Below are 26,823 nucleotides of genomic sequence, written 5' to 3' on the forward strand. Positions count from 1 at the left end.
ACGCGGTATCTGTTACTTTTCTCAGCGCTATTCAGCACTGGGCTAATCGCAGTCCTTTGTGCTTACGGGCTAAGGCATGATTTAGTCATTTTAGAAAGATTGTAGGAACAAATTTCTACTTATTTACCATATACCAACTCTTGATGAGAATATTTAAAACAGTTATACTTTTACTGAACATATTGTGTCAATAAGACAAAATAAGAGCGAAAGTATTACAGTACCGGTGTTATTTTTCTCATCGCTGGATCAATCACAACTATTTGTGATTTACTGTAAAATATTTTTTATTATTTCATAAAGACTGCTGAGTCCGATTTTATATCAAATATGAATCAATGAAAGTTATATATAATTGTTCTTTTTAGAGCACAGATGTCTGTTATTTCAAGAAAACGTAGTGAATCTTAAATACGACCAGAGATTATTTAGCAGAGACGGGCCACTTCTATTAAAATGAATGTACGGAATTGGAACGGTCAACGGATGTAGAAAGGAAGTCCCGCCTTTAAGGTAAAAGAGCCATTCACATTTTAGATGCAGGCATCGCCTGTCAATCGACTTGAAAACGTGCATGCGCATTAGCTATACAATCCGGGGAAAGTGGCTCCTTTTAGCGTAATCTGAGGTAAAGAAGCACAATTTATGACTCCGGTATTGTCAGATTTTACTGATGATTTTGAAATATGTTCTTTGATCGTAATCTTAACCAACCGTTTTTTTAGATTTAGGCGTTCTCCCATAGAAGTAGATAGGAGCTGCACTTTTATGACTGGAAATAGCTTCCCGAGGGCGCTCCGAAGATGGCCGCCAAGTGGAGTGACTTGCGACTCTTTTGGGCCACCAAGCGCCCCCTGGAGGAAGTCAATCCAAGTGTCACAGGAAACAGTTATTAGAAAGATTTGCCACACGTTGAACGAATACAACAGAAGTGGCGTATGTCAATGAACCCATTTGAAAGTTCCTATCAACGCAAACTGACCGTATCTCACTTTTAGATTAATTCTGTTTAAGCAAAAAGCGTTTAAACCTCGTTTAAGACAGTTATTATTGTTTTCAGTCTTTTCAACTGCGTATTGTGCCAGCAGCTTCACAGTTTTAACACCTTTAAATCCATCAGGATGGTTGTGTTGAAGAGTTTACCTCCGCCCAGCGAGGGCATCAGACACCAGCAGGCCGAGACAACAGCAGTCTTGGACGGTAAAAGACTAGGATCGGGGACCCTGTTTGTAGCAGAGGCGTGAGTATATCTGAATGTTTGTTTAATTTGCGTGTTCATGTTGAATGTGGGTTTTCAGCATCATAATGGAATATGTGGACACATTTATACATATTTTTTCTATACATAATGTCCCTTTAGACTTAGAGGATGTATCATACACACACTGTCTGGTCAAAAAGTCGCAGTTTGATTTAAATAAGCAGATATATAAGAGCCTTTGATTGGGTCATTATTGCATGTTTCAGCTGGCAACACTTCTTTTAAGCCTAACTGATACAGTGTGTAGCTTCTCATTTCTTAAACAGACATATCAGAAGATGTATCCTGTGGTCGTGGAAAATATGTTACTGTGTTTCAGAAAGGGCACATTATTGGCCTACATCAAGCAAAGAAAACAACTAAGGAGATTGCTGAAATCACTGGAATTGGGTTAAGAACTGTCCAACGCATTATTGAAACCTGGAAAGATAGTGGTGAACCATCAGCTTCAGAAGAAATCTGGTCAGAGAAAAATCTTGAATGAAAGTGGTCGGAGATCACTAAAACGCTTGAAGTCACATAAAAAAAAAATCGATACATCAGGAAGCATTTACATGTTTACATTGATCATGGTATAAATAATACTTGCTTGGTTACCTCCTCCCATCCCACCCAGAATCTACGCCCCTGAGTGAAAGTAAGAGCATTTCCACACGTGCAATGCAACGAGAACTTACAAGATTTGGACTGAAACAGCTGTGTGGCCACAAGAAAGCCACTTGTTAGTGAGGCTAATTGTAAAAAATGACTACAATTTGCTAGGGAGCTTAAAGATTGGACTGTGGGGCAATGGAAAAAGATCATGTGATCTGATGAGTCCAGATTTACCCTATTCCAAAGTGATGGGCGCGCGTCAGGGTAAGAAGGGTAGTGCATGAAGCGATGCGCCCATCATGCATAGTGCCCACTGTACAAGCCTTATGACCTGGGGTTGCTTCAGTTGGTCACCTCTAGGCTCAGCAACGTTATGTGCCAATAAAATGAAGTCCGCTGATTACCTGAATGTACTAAATGACCAGATTATCCCATCAGTGGATTTTTTTTTCTTCCCTGGCATATTCCAGGACAACAATGCCAAGATTCATCGGGCTCAAATTGTAAAAGAGTGTTTCAGGGAGCATGAGGAATCATTTTCACACATGAATTGGCCACCATAGGTTCCTTACCGTAACCCCATTGAAAGTCTTTGGGATGTGCTGGAGTGGTTCGACTCCCGTCGGCAATAAAAGATCTCGGCCAAATATTAATGCGATTCTGGACGGAAATCAATGTTGTGACGTTGCATAAGTTTGTCGAAACAATGCCACAATGAATTTGCACCATAATTAAAGCTAAAGGCGGTCAATGAAATATAAGAGTATGCTTTTTATTTTTTTGGCCAGGCAGTGTACCTTGTTACTTAAACTTTTAAATTCATACCTCAGGTCTTTAGAGTCCTGGGACCTCATTTCGCACCTCGTTGTGCTCACACCTCTTTAGTATTCCTCAATCTGTCTCTTATAAATATATATATTATGGTGTAAGTACCAAAAGTGGATAGGGTCATTGGAGACCCTAGAATTGTAATAGTGTCAAGTTTGTTGTTGTTGCACTTCCATAAATTACATATTTTTCATAAAAATAAATACTATATCAGGTTGATTTTCTGTGCAACAATGGTGAATTTTCTGTATCCCATATGCATGTACACATACATGTTATATACATGCTATTTCTTAAGGAGGCGCTGTTGTTTAAGTGATTTACATTTGACATTGCTATTTGATGAAGAAAATACATTGAAGGAAACTATAGCAAGTACAACACATGATCAGTATGATATGACTATTGTCATTTATTTGGGTGTACTACTGAAATAATGTACAATGGCAAGAACTACTGTATGTGAACCCTTTGGGTACAAACATAATGTGCTTAAGCTTACAAAACCAACAATTATAATCTTTCTTGTCTTTATTGAACGCATCCCATTAAACATTCACAGTGCTGTGGAAAACTGGTAACTGAACCCTTGGATTTAATAACTGGTCGATCCTCCTTTGGCAGCAATAACCTCAACCAAATGTTTCCGGTAGCTGCGGATTAGACCTGTACAACATTCAGAAGGAATTTTAGACCATTTGTCCTTACAGAACTACTTCAGTTCAGCCATATTGTTAGGATGATGTATTCAATATGTACAAGAACAATACAATGATTTGTGTGTTATTAGTTAAAACAGATTGTGTTTGTTCATTATAGTAACGTAGATGATCAAAACAGATTTTAAGACAAATTTATACATAAATGCAGGTTTTACCAAAGTGTTCTTTGCACTGTAAGTTGTGCATCTACTTACACTCAATAATTCCCTGAGAAAATATTTATGTCTATCTTATGTGTAGATTATGTGTAAATCATGTTATGTGTAGCTCAATATGTTTTTGACAGAGAGTTGCATCTCATGAAACTTCAGTGTAAAAGTACTGAATCCACATTTTACCATGTATAAAATTCAGTACAAATTTCCTTACTTCAACATGCAGATACACACACACTGAGTACTTTATTAGGAACACTATGGTCCTAATAAAGTGCCTGACGTGGTCTCCTGCTTTTATTGCCCATCTGCCTCAAGGTTTGAGGTGTTGTGCATTCTGAGATGCTAATCTGCTCACTACAATTGTACAGACTGATTATCTTACATACCGTAGCCTCTCTGTCATCTCAAACCAGTTTGATCTCTCTCATCAACAAGGCGTTTCCATCCGCAGAACTTATGCTCACTGATGCTCAATTTGTTTTTGGCACCATTCTGAGTAAACTGGAGACTGTTCTGTGTGAAAATCCCAGGAGATCAGCAGTTAAAGCAATACTCAAACCAGCCTGTCTGGCACCAACAATCATGCCATGTTCCAAATCACTGAGACACAATTTTTTCCCCCATTCTGATGATTGATGTGAGCGTTAACTGAAGCTCCTGACCCGTATCTGCATGATTTTATACATTGCACTGCTGCTACATGAATAAGTAGATGTACAGATGTTCCTAATAAAGTGCTCTGCGTGTGTATATTAGATTTGGGTTTGTATCAAGCCTATGTCAGCCATCATGAAGCACATTTACATTTGTTTAAAAATTTAAAAGAGTTCTGTTCTTTCCTTGCAGGCGTCTGTCTTGGTTCGATGGGTCAGGAATGGGTTTCTCTCTCGAATACCCCTCCATCAGTCTGCATGCAATTTCACGAGATAGGAGTGCCTATCCAGAAGAACACTTGTATGTGATGGTGAATGCAAAACTTGACGGTGAGGACTGACACAGTTTAATCCATAGCATGCTCTTCTCAAGATTTATTTAAAGATTAAAAACAAAAAAACACTGCGTGTATCCTCTCTATGTACCTCGTGTCGCTATTACTATTAACACTCATAGCTATCTCCCTCAGATGAGAATGAGGCAGAGATGCAGGATGAAGCTCCAGGTGATGCAGCAGATGAAGAGGAGAGCGACAGTGACAGTGACAGCGACGGCTCCGGAACCATCACAGAGATTCGCTTTGTGCCCAGTGATAAAGCTGCCCGTGAGTGTGTGAATCAAACACAGGAGTGGCGTCAGTGTTTCTGTATATACAGTAGTATAAGAGTCATTACTGTACATAGTGATAGTTTGTTTGTTTGTGTGTGTGTGTGTGTGCGTGCAGTGGAGCCCATGTTCTCAGCCATGTGTGACTGTCAGGTGCTGCACCCTGATCCTGAGGATGAAGATTCAGGTGATGATTATGAGGATGAGGAGTATGATGTAGAGGAGGCGGGTGAGTGTCTGTCTGACCCACGATGCTTTAATCGTCTCCAAATGTCATTCGCAACACATTTAGAGCTGAAGAGTGTATTTCAAACAGAATTGCAAAAATAATCATTGCTTTTAAACAGATTCCAGAAAACTCCCAAGTTTTGAGACTAATTTTTATTATTATTTTTTGTATGACTCTCACACACTGAAGGTTTGTCATTGCCTGTTCTCTGATCATTGTCTTAGAACAACAGCAGGGTCAGGGAGATATACCCACGTTTTACACCTACGAGGAGGGCTTGTCTCACCTGACGTCTGAGGGTCAGGCCACCCTGGACAGACTGCAGGGAATGCTCGCCCAGTCAGTTTCCCAGCAGTACCACATGGCTGGAGTCAGAACCGACGAGCCATCGGCCCAGTTGGAAGGTGTGTATATTTAAAAAAAGCACAGAGATCCTATTAACTTTTTTTTATTATTATTTGTATAGGAACAATACAAAAACATGATTTCAGCAAAAAAAATAAAATAAAGATGCATTTATAGCACATGCTAATTTGCATCTCAGGTACCTAGATAAGCTTTTTCCCCCAAAAAATAAATGCATTGATAAATGGATAAAAGTAAACCAAGCAAATCAAAATGTAAATATTCAGCTATAAAAGTAATTGAGGTGGCTCACAACCCTGGTAACGTATATTAAAAAGGATTAAAAGGTTTATTAAAAATAAAAGTCATTACAGCTCTGGTTTCTTTTAGAGGAATATTCTGGGTTCAGTACAAGCTGATCTCAATCGATAGCATTTGTGTCATAATGTTGATGACCACCAAAACATTTTTTTTACTTGCCCCTCATTATATAAAAAAAAACAAAAAGAAAAAATCTGGGTTACAATGATGCACTTACAATGGAAGTGAATGTGGGCCCATTTTTGAACGTTAAAATACTTTTTCAAAAGTATAGCCACAATACGTCAACAATATGTGTTAACATAATTTTGGTGTGATGAAATTGTTTACTTTTGGCTTACAACTTTGTTGGCATGACAATGTAATGTCAACAAACCCAAAAACACTAAAATGACTGCAAGAAATGACAATTTAAACAACTTTTACAGCTCTAATAAATCAAAAGTTTTAACTGAACAATTCATGTAAGTGCTTTTATAAAATTATAAGCTTCACATTTCTGCCTTTTTAAACTCTCCAAAAATTGGCCCCATTCACTTCCATTTGTAAGTGCCTCACTGCAACCTCGATTTTACTTTTTTTAAAGAAAAGGAGGGACGATTCGAAATTGTCCATTGATGAATTTACAAAGTACTTGTTGGGCATTATTGTACAGACATTTAAAAACGTGTTTTATGTATGACAAAATTATACACATTTTAAAAATTGGTTTTTTTAATATAACAGTGATGCCATCAATTTGTATTAATGCCTGATTATACAGTGACATATGATTTAATTTGTTTTGTTTGAGTCCAAACTGTGAAACAATGTGAGAAACAAATCATTGCATGCATAAAAAGCTGAGCCTTATCCATTAATATTTATGTACCATAATAAATACCATTCTTAAAACAATTACTGTTTGCTTATTAAAAAAGAAATCGATCAATACAATATTTTTTTGGTGGTGATACTATGGAACAGTGATGTATCAGATGGTAATATAGCGGTACTAAATGACTACTAGAGACATAATCCTACAGTATTTATGTGGTACTCATATGGTATGTCAAAGAATACCATGGTATTGCCCTGGTGTAATGTCCAGAAAACATGGTAAAGCCATGGTGTTAACACTTTACAATAAAGTTCCATTTGTTAACATTAAATAATGCATTAGGTGAACTAACAATTAATAATATTTTTGTTTACATGATGTATAAATCTTTGTTAATGTTAGTAAATAAAAATACAACAGTTCATTGTTAGTTGATGTTATTTCATAGTGCATTTACCACTGTTAACAGTGGTGTGTATTGCTGTATGTTGAAATTAACATTAAAGGTACAATATGTAAAATTGTTCATGTAATATTTGCCTCTTTTGCCAATGTGTGAACGGCTTGTAATACAACTTAAAAAATTAGCCCTTCCCAGACTTCCTAGGTTGCCTATTAAAGCCTGTATACTGATTTTCATGTGAAGGGAGCGGGTTGCTTTTGCTGGGAAAATCCAAAGGATGTGACGTTTATGCGCGCTCCCGAGAGCCTTGCCTCAGACAGTAGCTTCTCTTCCGCTATTCAACAGAGACAACAAACAGCCGGCAACACTAGGTTATGTTAATCTTGGAGATGGAATCCAGCAAACGTCCAGCTCCCAGCACAACACTGACTCCTACACAAACTCAGAGTATGCCAAAAAAAAACATTTTTAATTGTTTCTAGTGAATCCCTTCTGGCTTGGCGAAAATGTGATCGTGGTCGAGCGAAAACTAGAACATTGGTAGGACATTTGATTCCTGGAGGGACCATCGTTCGGTTTTGGAGATCAAAACAACCCTGAATTGGCTTTCTTATTATTGGACAGGTCAGCTGTCGATGCTCGCATCCCTATGGAGTATGTGCACGAGCGTGAGCACAAGGCTGCAGTTCACTTAACGGCCACAGGTGTCATTAATAACAAGGGTTTCTGAATCTTTAAATATTAATACATGCTTTGCGTTGTTCATTGTTAGTTGGTTACCTAATGTTGTTAATTTAAAAAAATGGAAACATATTGTAAAGTGTTACCAGTTACCACCATGGTAAATTTTTGGTGGTTTTACTATAATGAAACCTTGGTATCAGCCATCACTAATCAAAATGAGGAAAATTACAACTATTTTTGCGCTATTTCAAGGATGTCCCATATTAACATTTGCTGTAGTAACTATGGCATTTTGCAGAACTCTGGGTACCATGGTACGTTTTTATAAGGAATGTAAGGCTTAATTTATAGACTTGAATACTCTAAAATATTTTAATGCACACATAGCCACAAGGGGACAGAAGCAGAGAAATGGCATGCTACATACCTCCCAATACACTCAAATATTAATGTTTAGGATGTTTTCACCTGACAGAGCATTTATTTGTGAAATATATGTTTTGTATTTCAATCAGTCAAGTGTTCTGTGTTTGTATAATTCATGAATTCAAACATTCATACTCTGAAGTGCCCCATTAAAATCAATGCTAGGTGTGTGTGTGTGTATTGAGCAGGATTTCCTGAAAACTAATGGATGTGTTCTGGGTAAAACCCTGGAGAGCAGGGCAAGGCAGGATGGGTGTAATTTTATAGTTTGTTTTATGCATTCAGATGGAATGGAGGTCGACTCTGGCGCAGTCACTGGGCAGTTTGAGGACGCTGATGTGGACCACTGGTAATTATAGATCTTTGTCTTTAAATCTAGAGAATTCCTGGAACTGGTGCCAATTATAAGTGATGCAAAATGCATGTTTTAGTGGGCCACTACTGTTGAGGAAATTGTCATCTCTTTCCAGGCTAAATAACAATTAAACCAGATACATGAAAACTGCACTTTTAGTCACACGCTTAAAGGTGTAGGTCACCCAAACATGAAAGTTTTGTAGCTCCTGAAAGGGCAAAAAAGTATAAACAAAAATGGTCCATATGACTTGTGTGCCAAGTCTTCTGAAGCCATACAATAGCTTTGTGTGAGGAACAGACTGATGTGTAAGTAACAAAAAAAAGTTTGATTACATGCACACCAATACGCTGATAACTAGCAAAAATCGAATTCTTCATAAAACCTGACAACAGAAGACCGCCTTTACATGAGATTTTAAGTCATCTGGTTATATTTAGTTTTTGACATCAATATGGATATGAATGCCAGTAAAGGTGTTTTTATGCAATGCAAAATTGGGTAATGGGCAAAAATTGACAATTGTCTGTTTTTGCTTAAACCATTTATAACCTTACTCAATCAAGGCATTTACATGACCACACACATCGTTTGCTTAAGTATAGTCACTGTAAGAAAGTGCATGTAGAAAGTAAAAGCTTGATACACGCACACACCATTGGTTCATAAGTGTTTCGTAATCGATATCAGTGTTGTCATATAAAGAAACCGATGCTTCTGTTTTATAGAACGAGGCCAGTCGTGATTATTTAATAATTGATTGATCGTGGTTATGTGAGATAACCGGAGTTTGTATGTCTTATTTTGTTCAACTCTGACTGACTCACTGAGCTGCACAGCACTCAGAAGAGATTAAACGCTTCTGATGTGCACGTCTTTTGTGGAGGTTTGATAGTGAACACAAAGCACTCCAGTTTCACTTTCATTTAACATTGGTGTAAACGTCAAATGTTCTTGTTCATATATACAGTGTAATAACGTGTAAAAGTTAAAACATTTAGGAAAGATATATTTTAATATTGCACACTATAACATAACATGATAAAATAGCTATTCATCTTGGCTAGGTTCCAAAAATAACAGTGAAAATGTTAAATGGACCAAGACTAAAGTTGACCAGCAAGAGAGACAGGTATTTTAAGTATTTGTGAATTAATCATTTAAAATAAAATTTTTAATGTAATTTGTACATTTTTAAAGCCTTAAAGGAAATATATATCCTTATTTTATTATTATTCCCAGTTAAACATGAATAAATGACTTAAGGTGTATGAATACACACACGCATACAATTTATGAGGTATGACTATTTAAACGTAAACAATTGTCATGATCGCAATCATTTTTTGGCGATTATTTGCCAGGCAAATTTCATAATCGTGACAGTCCTATACGGAACATTTTTCAAAACGTCATCTTTCCTGTTCCACAGAAAAAGGTCATATAGTTTTGGAGTGAAATGTTCCTTTTAAGCAATTAATAATTAAGTCATAGATGTTCTTGTCTATAAATGTAATGTGGATAGAGATAACCAGATACTTCAGTGCTCCTGATCAGATGTATGAGTGTGTAAACTGTTGGTGTCTGTATTTGAAATCAGAGATTATTTGTGACCCTGAATTATGAAATGTGTCTTCTATCTGACAGATGGAGTGTGTCTCTATAATGCTGATTAAAGCACTTGAATGGGGCATGCTGGGATACTGGCTGACTCCTGGTGCCACCTCTGAAAGCACTTGTCGCCTCCTTGAGCACTCTCGTCTGAATTTAATGGGCTGTTTTACACCGCATATGTCTCACTAATGTATTTTGTAGTTTTCCCTGATGATCAATTGACAGAATTATTGTCCTCAATGGAGTGATGTTGATGTGTTTGTTAGAAATTTCAATAAATAGTTGTTTTTTTACAAACCTTGTTTTCAAGTTTGTTGCCTTGTTTCTCTTTGATAAAAGAAATATCCTCTATCGGGCCATTGTAATATGTATTAAATGTGTTGCTGCAAACATTGTATAGCTAAAAATACTAATTTCGCTCATTGTGGTTCATACTCGATCTGTTTATAAAACATCGGTCTAATCATTTCCTGTATATTTCCTCACATGAGAAAGTATTTCATCTCCTGACATTTGTCCCACGTAGGTGCAGAGTGTGCTTCGTGATAGTCCACATATACATATTTTTGATTTGGCACAAGTTTTAGACTGAATGCCCTTCATGACGCAATCCCCAGTGCCTGGGGGACTCTCACTCCCACACATCCGGGACTATTTAGAGTCTCCAATTCACTTAACCTGCATATTTTTGGACTTGTGGAGGAAACCCACGCAAACACAGGGAGAACATGCAAACTCCACACAGAAAGCCCTAGTTGAGCCTCGAACCCAGGACCTTCTTGTTGTGAGGCGACAGTGCTAACCAATGAGCCACCGTGCAAAATGATGCAGTTAATAATTGTCCTCGGTAACGTTGCTTTCTTTAGTCGAAATGGATTGGTTCGTTCACTAAATGCAAAAGTTCTTGTTAAGTGAACTTATAATTTCTAGTTCAGCAAACTATCAATTGGCAATACGAGGTCTTTCATTTTGTCACCTTTTCAATTCTTTATATTTGAAGTTAACGGCAATCTTTGCCTCTGAAGAGAGATATGTTTGCAAGGCAATGCAGGACGTAGAGTTATTTGACATAGACACGCAACAGATCTCAACCCTTAACACATAAACCTCAATAACGTTGACAATTGGCAAACCTTATTAAGTTAAAAGATGAGCTCCCAACATCACCACGCAACAATTTACCAACAGTGGCAACAAAAAAACAGCAATGAGCAGAAAACAGCAAAAAGTTTAAAATAAGCCTATAACACTAACCGCATTATGTTGCACTGCACGCTGGGAACTTGCAAATTGGCAAAATTGTTAAACATGAAACCGTTTGTTCAGACAACTCTCTTAGGCTAGTTTGGACAACATTTGGGGGAATATTGTGTTGGTCTAAACATGTGTTTTTATGTAGATGAGTGTAATTCACATTTTGTAGTGTCTGTGACTCAAAAATCCCCGTAACCGAGATGGAACGCAATTTAAAATTTTTACAGTTAAGTCAATCCATCTAATCCTAATTTTGCAGTACCACAGTTGTAACTGTCAACGGGAACGGAATGGTACGGTTCCACAGCAAGAACCGTTTGGCCCGATGTGGAAAAGCGGTTTCATGAGATTGTGTTGGGCAGAATGTGTTTTCCTTATGGCAAAAATTGTGCATGAGGATTTGTGCTCAAATAATGATTCCCTTAGTCTTGTGCTGGTGTCCACTTGCTGTAAGTGTGGACTTTGCCCTCAGAGATAATTTGGCAACAGTCTGTCCACTTCCCATACTACTGTATTGTCCACTGGCCTAATCAGTCAAGTATTTGATGTTTTGACTATTAATTAACACGTGTAATGCAGACAGCAGAGGGAGTGATGGAGTTGTGTTATTTATGTCTTTGGAAGGATTTGTCATAATGACGTCATGCCATGTCGTATAGTAACGTTGTACTATAACATTTATAAAATCTCTATTTTGTGTACTCTTGACCTCTTAATGAAATGTTGACGTTTTCATCAAGTTATTCCTAGTGAATCACTAGATCATATGAGTCTTCAGGACTGACAACTGCGGTCATCATCTTTTTTTCGAAGGGTGACATCACTGATGATTCATAAATGAGGTAATTTACACATACACGACAAGCACACACATCAAGCTAAAATGTTATACATTTCTTCCAAATGTTTTTTTTGTAATTGTCAATAGTTTAATCTTAAAGTGACTAATATTCAATCAGAATTTGTCACAAATATTGTGTATGTTTCTGTAATTGGGCATTATTTTGTTTTTGTGAGTGTTTGTTTGATATACCGTAGTTGGGATGTTTTTAACAAAAGACATTCCTAGAATTGTTCACCCAAAATTAAAATGCTGTCATCTCTCATTCACCTTGAGATTTTAGGCATCCATTCACTTCCATTTTCCGTACAATGAAAGTGAATTCTGCCTAACATCTCCTTTTGTGTTTCATGGAAGAAAGACCATCATATGGGATTGGAACAACAAAAGTAGTTTTACTTTGCTGAGAACTTTGCTGAAAGTCATTAGAGATAGTTTTTAATCATACATGTTGTGACGACCCTGATTCTATTGGAGCAGAGCGTGGAAGTTTATGATTGTTTTTTCCCATGTTAATTGATAATTAGTTAAGAGTATATAAGTGTGTTGTGGGTTATTTGGGGGAGACACTCTCTGTGGGATAGTTTTTTTTCTTAGGAGTGGCTCTTACTCAGTATGTAAGACCTTACTGACACTTTTCTTATTGTGTTTTTCTTATATTGTGTTGCACATTTTGTCATAGTTATATTGATTGTTAACTCTGTTTTTCCTTCATTATCCCTAGACTCATGTTTAATAATTATTGTTTGTTGAGGTATTTGTTTAATTAATATAAAACCATTTGTATTGATTAGACTTTGTAGTCTCATCCCTCTTTTGTTACGGCTTGGAACGAGCTGGTCGTGACATAAAATTGGGGGCTTGTCCGGGATCGCTACATGTGTAGGTAAATGCATTATGTTTTCAGTGTGTTCAACTGTGTAAATGAGGATACTTCAGTTAGTTATAGTGTCCTCAGCTGGATTTAAAATCTTTCCATCGAGGCACTGTTTGTCATTTTTGTTTGTTATTTTGCCTTTTTTATTTTTGAAGGTTATTCTGGATGGAGGTTTTAAATCTCTCTGGGGTACGCTTCGGGCTTGAAATGACAATTGTCATTGAGTTCAGCGTTTAATGCCGCCCCGAGTCCGATACCCTTTTGAAGATTAGGTAGGTTTATTTAGTTCTGTTTATAGTTAGGAACAGGAGTCTCTCATTTTCATTTAAGGTGACACTTTGTTGTTTTTCCATATCTGTGTTGTTTGTGATGCCTGCCGAGTATATAGATAATTTGAGGAATGACTAGTGTTAAGTCTATATGTATCTTATAACTAAGGTGGGGTTTGCACCCGGATGTATGTGTGATGATCCCTGGTGAAGTGGCTGATGGGATTTGTATTCCCAATGCTCTAGTTTAGCAGCGTCTCACGTGTGTTTGTAATGCTGTTGTGCTTGCAATGTTTTTGTTTATACGAGGCCCCAGGAAGATTAGCAGTGATCTAGAGCAGGGATTTACAAACTTTTTGATATCAAGGACCCCAAACACGATGATACCCTTGCGAGGGACCCCTTTTCAAAAATGTAAAGCTTTATATTTTAGATATAAATTCCCTTTTATACTGTGTGATAAAAAAGGAAGCTCTATATTATAAAGACAATGTGTGGTTTGCAAAATTAAATAACTGGCTGTTATTTTTGTAATAAAGGAAATTAAGAAAAATTTTAAGAAATTATTAAAATATATTTAAAAAATCTGGAAAATATTATCTTTTTTTTATACCCACTGTTTAAAAAACAATTATTTTTTATTTAATTTAAATATATTTATACTCTTTAAAAAGTAGAATGAAAGAATAATATTGTTAAATTGGGTTTTTTTTTTTTTTTTTTTACTTTAAAAAAATAAATTGTCGGACCCCTTAGCACCACCTGGCTGCCCCCTAGGGGTCCCCAGGCCCCAGTTTGAAAACCCCTGCTCTAGGGCACAGCTAATGGGGATCCTAAAAAAAAAAAAACATGAACAGGAATTTTCAATTTTGAGTGAACTGTCCCTTTAAAGCTGGAATTTGACAGCAAACCAAAGTCCATTATATGAACGAAACTCAGTCGTGCGTGAACGTCCAGTTATGCAAGCAAAATCAAAATTGTTTTCGTTTTATTTAGTGTCTTCCATTCTTTTCATCTTTCAGTTGCTTGTTTTTTGTTGTTAATAGATCTCTTTAGAGAAACTTTAAGCATGAGAAATCACATGCACATTTGTGTCTGCTGTGTGCTATATAAGTAAAGCACATCTGTGAGTTCACAAAAGGTCAAATGTTCAACACCTGATATTAGCAACTATTTCACAACAGTCTGGCCTGATCTCTCAGGTTACATAACCAATTTTTTTGTTTTTGTTTAATTAAAATATTTTTTTCTTAGTATTACAGTTTTCCTTCTAACACAGTGTGTAATTCATTCTGTGTTCAAAAGAACTTGATTGGCTTGTCTTCGGCACTTTTCTGGTCTGTTTCCGGTCTATTTAGGTTATTTTACCCAGGATGACCCAAAGGCACTGCAAAACTGTGCTTTATAAAGTTACCTATTACAAGATAATGATAATCGCTAGTAGAGTATAACTTAAAATAATATTCTTACAGCTCTACTAAAACATTCACAGGTGTCTTTTTCCAGGAATGTCTAGTTGTTAAGATAGTTTCACAAATTAAAAACATGGTTACCAAAATAAATTTTTACAGAATTTAAGAAACATAAAAACTAAAATATGACTAAAAGTGCTGCAAAGTATTTGCATTGGTCATGTGCTTTTGTTCAGGCAACCTGCAACCTAACATCATTGTGCTTCATGAATATGCATTATTGATTTATTAAAACACAATTTTTCCCCTCTATTTACATAAGACTTTAGTATTGTAAAACCTGAAATTATTGATTTCAGTAAAACCCTTGTATAACCATTAAGGTCCCCAATAAGCTCCATTAATGCATTGAGTGGAGCATAAAAATGTCATTCTATTCCGTGCATTCACAGTATATAACTATATATTTGGTAAACAGTCTCTATACGGAGACTCTTTACCTTATAAGACACTTAGAAATAGCACCTTAATTTAATTCATCTTTTTCTTTCTGAGTCCATGGGAGTTCAGGTTCTTCGAAACTGTGCTTTTTCCTGAAATGACTGGGATCACTTGGTCAAAAAGCAGCAGAGAGCCTGTCATACCTGTACAAAAGACAATACACTTATTAAAAACCTTGACTGGACGTATCTGACGACACGGGTACAAAACAGAAGACAGACCCTGAACCCTCAAATTAGACTACTTTATAATTGCATTAACAAATAGAAACTTATTGTAAAGTGTAACCAAATCGTTATACTTTATAGATATTTTATTCAAAAATAGTGATTTCTAACTGAAGAACCATTTTAGAGTGGAGCACAACTAGAAAAATGTAAAAAATTTATATTCACAGTAAAATTTGTCCATGACTTTTTAGGATTTTATTAATTTCCATGACTTTTCCAGGCTTGATATTTACAATTTTGAAATTTCCTAATATTTACAGGTTGTCCATGACAACAGGAACCCTGCAAACAATTGTTACAGTGGCCAGAAAAAGTATGTGAACCCTTTAGAATTAGCTGGTTTTCTGCATTAATTGGTCATAAAATGTGATTCTCATCTTTATCAAAGTAAACACAATGCATTTTAGCTAACAACACACAAACAATTATAATATTTAATGTCTTTATTGAACACATCTCATTTAACATTCACAGTGCTGTGGAAAAGGTAAGTGAGCCCCTAGGCTAATGACAAAAAAAAGCTAATTAGAGTCAGGAGTTGGCAAACTTGACATACAGTTTATGAAACGAGATTGTAGGTGTGGGTTAGAGCTACTTTGACTTATAAAAAGCACTCAAACATTTTGAGTTTGATATTCACATGAAGAATCGGCTGACTTGGACTATTCCTTGCAAAAAAAAGAGATTTCAAAAGACCTACGATTAAGAATTGTTGCTTTGTATAAAGCTGGAAAGGGTTACAAAGTTATCTTGAAGAGCTTAGATATTCATCTGTCCACAGACAAATTGTCTATGAATGTAGACGATTTAGTACTGTGACCCTAGAGTGACAACTGAAGACTTGAAGGAATCTTTGGAACTGGTTAACATCTCTGTTCATGAGTCCACTATACGGAAAACATTAAACAGGCATGTTGTCCATGGCAGGACACCACGAAGGAAGCCGCTGCTTCCCAATAAAAACATTGCTGCATGCCTTAAGTTTGTAAAAGACCACCTTGACACTCCACAACTTACTGGGAAGATATTTTGTGGACTAATGAAGGTTGAATTGTTTGGGAAGAACACACAGCCCTATGTATGGCGTAAAAAGGGCACCGCATACCAACACGATAACATCAACCTAACGGCGGTGAAGTACGGTGGAGGGAGCATTACGATTTTGGGCTGCTTTGCTCCCCCAGGGCCTGGACCACTTGCCATTAACAAGGGAAAATGAATTCCCAAGTTTATCAAGATATCCTACAGGATAATGCCAGGGTGGCTGTGTGCCAGCTGAAGCTCAGTAGAAGTTGGGTGATGCAGCAAGACAATGACCCTAAACATCAAAGTAAATCCACTACAGAATGGCTTAAAAAAAAAAAAGAGAATCCACCTTTTGGAGTGTCCCAGTGAGAGCCGTAACCCAATAGAGATGCTGTGGAATAACCTGAAGAGAGCCGTTACACCAGACAACCAAAGGGTTCACATACTTTTTCTTGCCACTGTATATGATATTCTTTGCCATTTCTGTTTTGTGGTTTGAGCTGTTTAACAGTACTATGAAAATAAATCCTCCAACACTGAGGACATCTTGTTCTGAAGCCATTTCGTCTTATATATTGTAAGAAATTATTGTGTTTGAAAGCACCTCTTTTTCTAGCAAGTAACTTTCTGAATTAATCCTTGCTGTTGATCACACAATAGTCTCGTGTGTGAATCTTGTGCATTTTGCTAACGTCTGCATTTTAAACGTCAATGTAAATGTTCTAACCATAATGCTCACCTAGTATTGGCCCCAGCCAGTATACAAATGTGTACTCTAAGAAAGTGTTTCCAGGACAGGGGAACTGAATTGAGAATGCCAGTGCTGGGTTGAAGACTGCTCCGGTGATGTGTCCACCTTTATGAAAACAAGTGGGAAACAGTATAGACATGTTGGTAACACTTTATTTTACAGTCTCCTTGTTATACATATTACATGTACTGACTATAGTAATAACAGTAAAATATGCATAATTAGAAGTAACTAACCTACCTTAATCCTAATCGTACACCTAAACCTATAGTAATACATGTTGTTAATGAATGTTACCCAGTACTTGTGACCTATATAAATGCAGATAAACAAAATACAATTTAACAACAGCTAATCTGATGAACACAAAATTTCTAAAGGTAAAAAAACATTTATTTTATGGAATATTTCCTCAAATCTTCATAAACTTGAAAAGTCAAAACCTTGAAAACAGAAAGGATTGATTATACATTGACAAATATATTGGTAGACTTTGAAACTGACACAAGTTAAAGTTAACACGTATTAATCAGCCAAGAGAACACGGTCATTGGTCGATGCGATAATTGCAAAATGGCCAAATATCGGCCAATATATATATGTCGGCCTATCACTAGTTAAGATAATTCATCAGCATTTGTGGCATAATGACGATTACCACAAAAAATACAATACTTTTCATAAAAATAAAAAACAACAACTAAATTGCAGTGATGGTTTAAAGGCAGAAATGTGAAGCATTTGCTCTGATAACAATTGAGTAAACATGTCGTTTAAATTGTCACTTAAATGGTCATCTTAGCATTTACACTGTTGCGTGGTCATGGCAATAAAGTAGTAAAATTGGATATAACTTTGCACAGAATTGGTTAGAAAGTGGTTTTATCAAACTAAAATCGTGTTAAAACGCATATTGTTTATGTCTTATGGCTATACTTCTGAAATGGTGAGTATTTTAACATTTACGAATTGGCTTCCATTCACTTCCATTGTAAGTGGAACCCAGATGTTTGCTTTTTTAAAGAAATGGAGGGACAAGTCATATTTAATTAGTGGTAATCAACATTATGCCACAAGTTCTGTTAATTTATCTTAACTTTACTGAACCCGGAATACAAAATAACAGTCATATATTTGTAAAATATGATAATTTTCCACCCTCATTCTGACCCTCTGTCAGAAACACACTGTTTTAGTGCTGCTTCTCCTTTAAGACTTGACAATAAACCCCCACTGTTATGATTGGTTCTTTGCTTTTGACTGATTATGATTGGCTCTCTCCTTGCCATCTCTATGCTCACTGTGGAGGTGATCAAATGCAAATGTCTACCACAGTGTGACATCACAATGTCACACTGTGACATTGTGATGTCACACTGTGGTAGACATTACAATGTGGAGGAAGTAGAGAACGGGTCATTGTGGTAGCTTGGTTTCAACAAATCCTCTTTTTGCAGTGAGGAGCCCCCCAAACCACTTGAGCACAAGCCATGCCCTACAATCTTGACTAAACCCTCAGGAACGTTTTCATTGGTCATCTCAATCATACAGTCATCTGTGAATATTTCAGACTTCAGAAAGATTGTGAATGGATCTGATGACAACCAACGTTAAGATAAACCTGCCAATAGTTTTCAATAAGGGCGTGGTTTTGGGGGGGGGGAATCACCCTCATGACCCCTATAAGGGATACATTTATACTGATATTATTAGATAGAGAGTGAAAGAGTTAGTTGGTTGTACAGTACTTTTATCTGACATTGTGTATAAGTCAGTAAAATCTGTGCAAATCCCCAAATCCTAAAGGAATGCTAATGGCATTTATATCAATAATTATAAATATATTTATATATATTATTCATATGATTCTTGTTTTGTCATATTAGGACTGGTTCCAACTTATGATACAAATTTCATGAGCATTATTTTAGCATTTTATTTTTATATATATACACTATGGTACTGAATGGATACTATATTAATGTACCATGGTAAGGTACTTTTTTATAGAATACGATGTTACTAACAAGGTATATTTTCAAAGAACCAAGGTAGTTCCATGGTACTATTTAGTGCACACACCTGCATAGACTAAGGTGGTAATGACAGCAGCTGTGGCATGAACTCGATATTTCTCCACTTTATCCATGTTAGAGGCTGCAGTGTGTATCACAAAAGCGCAGCCCATTTCCACCGAGGCAGCCTGCAGCAGCGGGACATTAATGGGGCTGTGCATGCATTTAAACCCCATCAGTTTGTGCTGTGAGTGAAGGCCAGAGAGCGCCAGTGCCCATACGTGTGGCATCACGCTGCGTGCCACCACAGCCGCGATCAGCTGGCATAAAATCCGTGCTAGTGCCCCTCTGCGGGTGAGAGTCCCGCGGCAAAGTTGCTCCAGAGCGCCGGTGGGGTTACAGATCGCGCCGTGGAATGAAAGCCCGTGGACCACCGAGATCACATACGTGACAGTTAAACCAATGTGCGGCTCGAGTAAGGCCACCTCCGCGAGGAGCTTTAACTCATGCGTGCACGCGCACAGTTGGAACGTGGAAATAAACTCCAGCACATATATGGTCCAGACGCGTTTTGGTAGCAGATATAAGGAAATCCTCCTCGCCACCTCGCTGAAAACTACAATCCCCAACAACAGGGACAAGGAGACGCTGAGATCGGCCATCTTTGGCAACTTTCTTCCGTAATCATACGAAACTAAATACACAGACAACTTTAGAGCGAGTACACCTCCCAACCACCGACTCAGCCCCCTTCATTTGAATACGGAAATCCACCTAAGGCAGAGGTCGTACTGAGATTGTTTGGGACACTTACAGTAATTAATATTCATGAGCCAAGCCCTCCTCCCAACAGTGAGTTTCGCAACCACGTCTATCTTTTAGCCAATCGTAGGTTCATTCGGAGAACGTCTAGTTACGTAATTAATATTCATGAGTTTGGTGTTCGTTTTAGTAGAATTCGTAAAAGGGAGTTCATCTTCAAGAATAAACTGCCGCTACAATATAAAGAACTTCACTAGAAATTATGGGGAAACTCGATATGTTCTGACATTTAATTTATTCGTTTGAAATGTGTACAATAATTTTATTAAGTTAATTATGATGCACACTTTATCCCTTAATACAGAACCACGCATAACATATACAGAGCAATAAAAAGTTGGTCTATCACCAATGTCTGTTCACCCTGCTGCTAGTTTTGTTAACTGTTATTTTCCTGCAGAGGTCGCTGAGATACTCAGTAATGGGCTGTTCAATAGACCCTTCACGGCAGGGTGAATGGGAGATCACAGCAAACATTATTTTCACTTGCCCATTAGCTCCAAGTCCTAAAGTATAAATCCATTATTACGTTTGAATGACTTGCCTGAATAGGACAAATATAATGACGGTGGATTAAGACAGTAAAACGGGAGATGCCTAATTTACTGGCACTCTCTCAGCTGTGGTAATAATAATAATAATAATAATAATAATAATAATAATAATAATAATAATAATAAAAAACGAATTCCAGGGTAATATAATACAAAGAATAATGTGATAAATTTACACTAAATATAAAAAAAAAATGGATAATAAAAAATAAGAAGAATTACGCTGATAAATAAGGCGGAAACGCGTCATCACAGTCTGTGAAAAAGGTCTAGGCTACTCAATTAAATTTAAAAGTGTTTTATTTGCATAACAAAATTGTTTCGTGTTTTCAAAGCAATATAGCACATAGAGAAAAATAAATTGAACGATAAATAGAACAGAAAAACAGTAGCCTAATAAGTATACAAAAGAAATATAAAACACTTTGCAATGCAACATTCATGTAATGTTATCAACAATTTTGTTTATTGTAAAATGGGATTGATATCATGTGAGAAAGTTGTAAATATTAAATATTGTTATAAATGTAAATATAACTCTTAAAAATATATGTTCACCTCTCTCATTATTTATCCACTCTCTAATAGTCCAAAGGTTGCATATAATTTTATCTTAAATTAAAAAAATAAAAATAATTATATATAGTCCTATATATATATATATATATATATATATATATATATATATATATATATATATATATATATATATATATAATTGGGTGGTTATAAAGCATGGGTGGTGCGTGTCTCTTTCCTCCCATACTAAAATTTTACAAGTCCAAGCTTTGGTCACTAAATATTGTATGTGTGAACCCGGCATGGCCAAGCAAATTATTAATATCAGTTTGCAAGTGAAATCTCTATGCTGCAGGCTCAATAAAAGAGGCAACATACTTTCAGGGGTGTTTTCAGCTTTTTACAGTACTGTCTGAAGCACAGGTACAAAAATGTCACTAAAGCATTTCGTTTTGGTCACTTTAGGAGCAGCCTTTTTACATTTTCACAAGTATATATCTTGTCTAGCAAATAATGTATCTACGGCTACAAAGCATTGATAAAAGTTTCAGGACCCAAACATACTTCACACAAGTATGCAAACGCAGATGCGAGCCCTTCACCAACGCATGACCAACGCGTGGTTCCGTTGTACATATTACGTGCGCTTTTGCGTTGCTCAGGGACCTTGGACCACAAGCGGGTGAAAGAGTTTTTAGGCACCACAAACACGTATTTGGTGGTCAACATGTTGAAGTTTGGCATAATGTGGCAGCCTTTCAGCTTATCGCCACCAGTTAGGCCCCGTTTCACAGCCAGCATACTTGGAAAAGTGCCTGTTCTCTCAATGGCAAGGCCGCCCCTGCCTATATGTCACAAAATATTCTCTTAAAAAACAGCTATTTTTACAGTAGTAAACTCCACACATTGTTCACTCCAATAGGATTGTTGAGTGTAAAACATGTTGAAGATTAGTGGACAAGTGGCCAATTCATTAAGTTTTGAAGGCCAAAACACATGACAAAAGATATTAGAGTGGCTAAAAGATGCTATTCTGAGAAGCTGAAAAACATTTTTTTCAGCTAACAACCATGCATCAGTGTGGAGAGGACTGAAAGACATTACTAACTACAAGACAGCATCCCCCAACTCTGTAGGGAATCAACAAATGGCTGATGACCTGAATGTGTTTCACTGTAGATTTGAAAAGGCCAGTCTTGCACTCAACACTTGCTCTGACCTTCACTTCACACAAACATCAACACCTCCTGTGACCCCCCCTCCTCCTGCTACTCAACCGGCACTTAAAATCTGTGAAGAGGATGTGTGCCAGGTCTTCCAGAAACAAAAAAAACAATGGAACAAAGGAATCACTGGATCCTTTCTGGATCCCCTTCAATTTGCTTATTGAGCAAACAGGTCTGTGGATGATGTGGTCAACATGTGGCTGCATCATATCCTGCAACATCTAGACAGACCAGGGACGTATGCAAGGATCCTTTTTGTGGACTTCAGGTCGGCTTTCAACACCATCATCCCAGCTATTTACCGGACTAAAATAAACCAACTCTCCGTTCCCACCTCTATCTGTCAGTGGATCACCAGCTTTCTGACAAATAGGCAGCAGTTGGTTAGACTGGGGAAATTCACTACCAGCACCTGTACGATCAGCAGGACCCCCCAATGTTGTGTGCTCTCTACACTACTCTTCTCCCTGTACACAACTAACTGCACCACCAAGGACTCCAATGTCAAGCTCCTGAAGTTTGCAGATGACAGCACTATCATCGGCCTCATCCAGGATGACGATGAGTCTGCATACAGAAGGGAGGTTGAACAGCTGGCTGTCTGGTGCAATAAAAACAGCCTGGAGTTGAACACGCTCAAAACAGTGGAGATGATAGTGGACTTTAGGAGGAACAACCCAACATTGACCCTGCTCACCATTCTGAACAGTACTGTGGCAGCAGTGGAGTCACTCAAGTTCCTGGGCTCTATATCTCACAGGACCTGAAGTGGGAGACCTACATTGACTCATTGTGAGAAAGGCCCAGCAGAGGTTGTACTTCCTTCACCAGTTGATGAAGTTCAACCTGCCACAGTTGCTGCTACAAAGGATAGTTTGGACTGCTGAGCAGATTATTGGTTGGCCCCTGCCCTCCCTTTAAGACCTGTGCAATTTCAGAGTGAGGAAAAGGGCTGGAAAAATCACTCCCACTAACCCAGCTGAGAGCTACAGAACACCGAGGACCAGAACCGTCAGGCACAAGAACAGTTTTTTCCCTCAGGCTATCCATCTCATGAACAGTTTAAACTTCCCCATTGAGCAATAATTATGTGTAATACACAGCTTAGTCTATTTATATTTATCCTTTTTTATTCTTTTTTTATTTTTATCTCTGTTTGTTGTATTTTTTGTGCACTGGAAGCTTCTGTCACCAAGACAAATTCCTTGTATGTGTAAGAATACTTGGCAATAAAACTCATTCTGATTCTGATTCTGAACAGTTAAGTTTGCCTCCTCATCTGCTCTGTGTATCATGAACAGTAAATGTTTCACTTTACTGTTTTCTGTTCTATTTATTTCATTTCTGTTTGTACGGAGTGAAAAATGCTCAAAATGATAAAGTGCGTGAGCTGTCTGAAAGATTCAGACAATTTTACTAAACTGTTTGACTTATTCTTTGAAGAAATCGACTTAAATGACTAATTAATCTGTAAATTGGGCATTACTAGTTCTGATTCTAAACAGGCGACAGAAATATGGGACACTTGATTGACATGATTGCTAAAATATTGTCAGGTAATATGTTTCTTCATGCAATCTTCATACAGAGGATAATCTGCTGGCTGTTACAAACATTTGCTGGGGGTGCTACGGGGATGCTATGGACTTTCTTGGGGAGCCTGAAGCACACGCTAGCCACCTCTGCTTGGCAAGGAGGAGAATTTATAGTAAAAAAGGACTTAAATATTGATCAATTTCTCACCCACACGTCATATCGCTTCTGAAGATATGGATTTAACCACTGGAGTCATATGGATTACATTTATGCTATGTTTATGTGCATTTTGGAGCATCAAAATGTTGGTACCCATTCACTGTATGGACCTAAAGAGCTGAGATATTCTTCTAAAAATCCTCTTTTGTGTTCAGCAGAAGACAAAAAATTATATACCTCTGGGATGTCATGAGGATGAGTAAATGATGAGAGAATTTTCATTTTTGGGTGAACTATTCCTTTAAACATCTATCTATCTATCTATCTATCTATCTATCTATCTGTCTGTCTGTCTGTCTGTCTGTCTGTCTATCTATCTATCTATCTATCTATCTATCTATCTATCTATCTATCTGTCTATCTGTCTATCTGTCTATCTGTCTGTCTGTCTGTCTGTCTGTCTGTCTGTCTGTCTGTCTGTCTGTCTCTTCCCTGCTATTTAACACAAATGTCTTAAGATATATCATTAGATCAGTCAATCTCGCAGGCCTGTGGTCTCTTTAATATTGCATATTCTTCCTCCACTGGTGCAGGTGACGCGTCTGGTCTCGTGCGGGAATGAGCGCAGCGCTTCGTGAGAAGCTCAGTGGCCACTGGGAGTGCGTGTGGGCGGTGCTTCACGCAGCAGGCTTGTGTGTGTTTCTATAGCAGTGAGACTGGCGCAAATGAGGTTGGAGAGACACTGAATGCGTGACAGAAAAAGAGAGAGTCTGATCTGGGATATAACATTCGGATATCACTTTGGATAGAGGTGAGTGCAGGTCTTTATTGCTATCATGCTTGTCGTGGAGCCGCAGTCTCGTTCACGGGGATATTGCGTGGCGCGCTGGCGTGGGGCGCGTGTCTGGCTGCTTATTCATATGAAAGAAATTACGCGGATGTGGATGTGGCTTTATCAGAAGGAATTTTTCATTAACGATTAATCATAGTTATTATTTCACTCATTTTGGTGGTTTGATATCATATGGCAACGCCTGAGCTCTGCTTGAGTGATATGTGCGCCCTGTAGAAGGTAGGTCCCTTTATATTGGAAGTAACAAAATCAAAATACTAAAATATTTTAACTGTGTAATATTTATAATTAAATATGTATAGTTAATTCAATACATTAAATACATTATTATTCCCCATATTTGATTTGATTAAATATAATAATAAAATATATTCAAATATAAATGTATTAATAAAACTAATTTTATGAAACAGAAAAAGTAAATATTAATTGATAATAATATACATATTACACATATATTTATATGATTATAACTATTATTATAATTATTCTAACCTTGTTCTCATTTATGGAAATTATTGCATTTTTGTAAAAAGAAAGGAATAGTTATATATATATATATATATATATATATATATATATATATATATATATATATATATATATATATAACATAAATAAATAAATATAACATAAATAAATAAATATAACATAAATAAATAAATGTTTAAATACACATTTATTAATAAAAATAGATTTAGTTAAAAATAAAAAGTAAATATGAATTTTTTTATTAAATCTACATATTACACATACATTTATATTATTAATAATGTTATTATTAATTCTTGCAACCAAGCTCCCATTTGTGGATGTTTATGCATTTTTCTAATTATAAGGGACTGGTTTCCCAACAGTCAAGTAAATGCTTATACACTATTTACACTGTTGGGCATGTAAGCAGCTATGACTGTCACTGTGTTCAGACTGGAGACATCCAAGAAATTTTGGCTACTGTTAAAAGGCAATTTATGTTCATCCAGGAGAATATTTGATCCTGAGTGGATTCTTATATTATTCCTATTTGATCCTTTTAGCATTGGATATGTGCCTGATATTAAACAATTATGCTGGGATCATGTCTGTTGCCTTAATTTCAGAGTGGCTTCTGTTTTTTTATGTGTATGATCAAAATAAAACAGAGGTTCTTATAGTTTGTTGAAGCTTTAAGGTAGTGCATCAAGAAACTAAGTCAGAATTATAGCTTTGGGGCTACAGAAATCATTACAAAGACTACCTGTTTAGGTTGTGGATTTGTTTGACACATTGTAAGCAAGGATATTTGTGTAAGATAAGGGTAATGGTAAGTGGGACAGGTTGCTTAAGACTGAACTGGGTCACTTATATCAGTGACACTTGAGTTTCAAACCACCAATCCTTAAATCAGTTCAGTCAAGCGAGCATCTCCATGGATATTACACTGCAGACTGATACCCGTAAATGTCTTGAGGTGGTTCTGAAATGGTAAATACTCAATAACATGGTAAATACTCAATATAGCACACCCCATGCATTAAAAGGTAAAGTGGAAGGCAGACAGCACTAATGCATTGCATGGGAAATTTTAGCACCTCACGGAAAGTTATCACGTGGCTATTTATCAAATACTCTCACTTCTAGTTTGTGGAACATGGAAGTTTCGTTCTCAGTGTTGTCATCACCGTTTAAAGGGTATTTTAAGATGTGAGATGACATATCTGTGTGTTATGTGTTTGGTACGTTGAAACACTCATCCATTGTAATTTCATCTTGGTTTCATCTACTTTAATTGTATTTATTTCTACAGGAAATAAGAGTTTAGAAACAATGTTTTCTAGAACTAATTCAGAAGTCCAGGCTTAAAGAAAAAAAAAAAAAAAAGCGTAAAAATTTTATTAAAATGAAAAAAGTTGGAAAGTAAAAACAATTGTTGAAAATTAATGTGTACATGATTGTCTGTTCAACAGATGTGTGTGTGT

At 36.8% G+C, this 26,823-nt stretch overlaps 3 protein-coding genes across 6 annotated transcripts in view; 2 read left to right on the forward strand and 1 right to left on the reverse strand.

The window, feature by feature from the left end:
• The first annotated feature begins 895 nt into the window (after positions 1-895).
• LOC127661641 (methylosome subunit pICln-like) lies at positions 896-11,429 on the forward strand. Of its 3 annotated transcripts, none has more exons than XM_052152450.1 (7): positions 896-1,240; positions 4,410-4,546; positions 4,687-4,821; positions 4,942-5,010; positions 5,277-5,456; positions 8,337-8,400; positions 10,054-11,429. In XM_052152450.1, coding segments are annotated over exons 1-7 (705 nt in total). In that variant the 5' UTR covers positions 896-1,121; the 3' UTR covers positions 10,055-11,429. The 3 variants fall into 3 exon arrangements, with proteins under 3 accessions (XP_052008410.1, XP_052008407.1, XP_052008408.1); XM_052152448.1 differs by having other exon boundaries at positions 898-1,240; positions 4,942-5,052; positions 10,054-11,417; XM_052152447.1 differs by lacking the exon at positions 10,054-11,429 and having other exon boundaries at positions 897-1,240; positions 4,942-5,052; positions 8,337-8,404.
• A 3,159-nt stretch (positions 11,430-14,588) lies between these two features.
• Positions 14,589-19,861, reverse strand: LOC127661645 (aquaporin-11-like). The gene is made up of 3 exons (XM_052152456.1): positions 19,264-19,861; positions 17,170-17,286; positions 14,589-15,317 (listed from the first exon to the last, which is right to left on the reverse strand). The coding sequence occupies exons 1-3, from the start codon at positions 19,856-19,858 to the stop codon at positions 15,205-15,207; spliced, it is 825 nt and encodes a 274-aa protein (XP_052008416.1). The 5' UTR covers positions 19,859-19,861; the 3' UTR covers positions 14,589-15,204.
• Positions 19,862-24,689: 4,828 nt separating this feature from the next.
• Positions 24,690-26,823, forward strand: part of pak1 (p21 protein (Cdc42/Rac)-activated kinase 1) — a 59,995-nt gene continuing 57,861 nt past the window's right edge. The window contains exon 1 of one of the 2 annotated variants that reach the window (XM_052152440.1): positions 24,690-24,823. The gene's annotated coding sequence lies outside the window, so the exon portion shown is untranslated. Of the gene's footprint in view, positions 24,824-24,917; positions 25,085-26,823 lie in introns of those variants that run through there. The other variant, XM_052152441.1, reaches the window with a different exon arrangement.

This window comes from Xyrauchen texanus, chromosome 21 (assembly GCF_025860055.1).
Source record: "Xyrauchen texanus isolate HMW12.3.18 chromosome 21, RBS_HiC_50CHRs, whole genome shotgun sequence".
NCBI lineage: Eukaryota > Metazoa > Chordata > Actinopteri > Cypriniformes > Catostomidae > Xyrauchen > Xyrauchen texanus.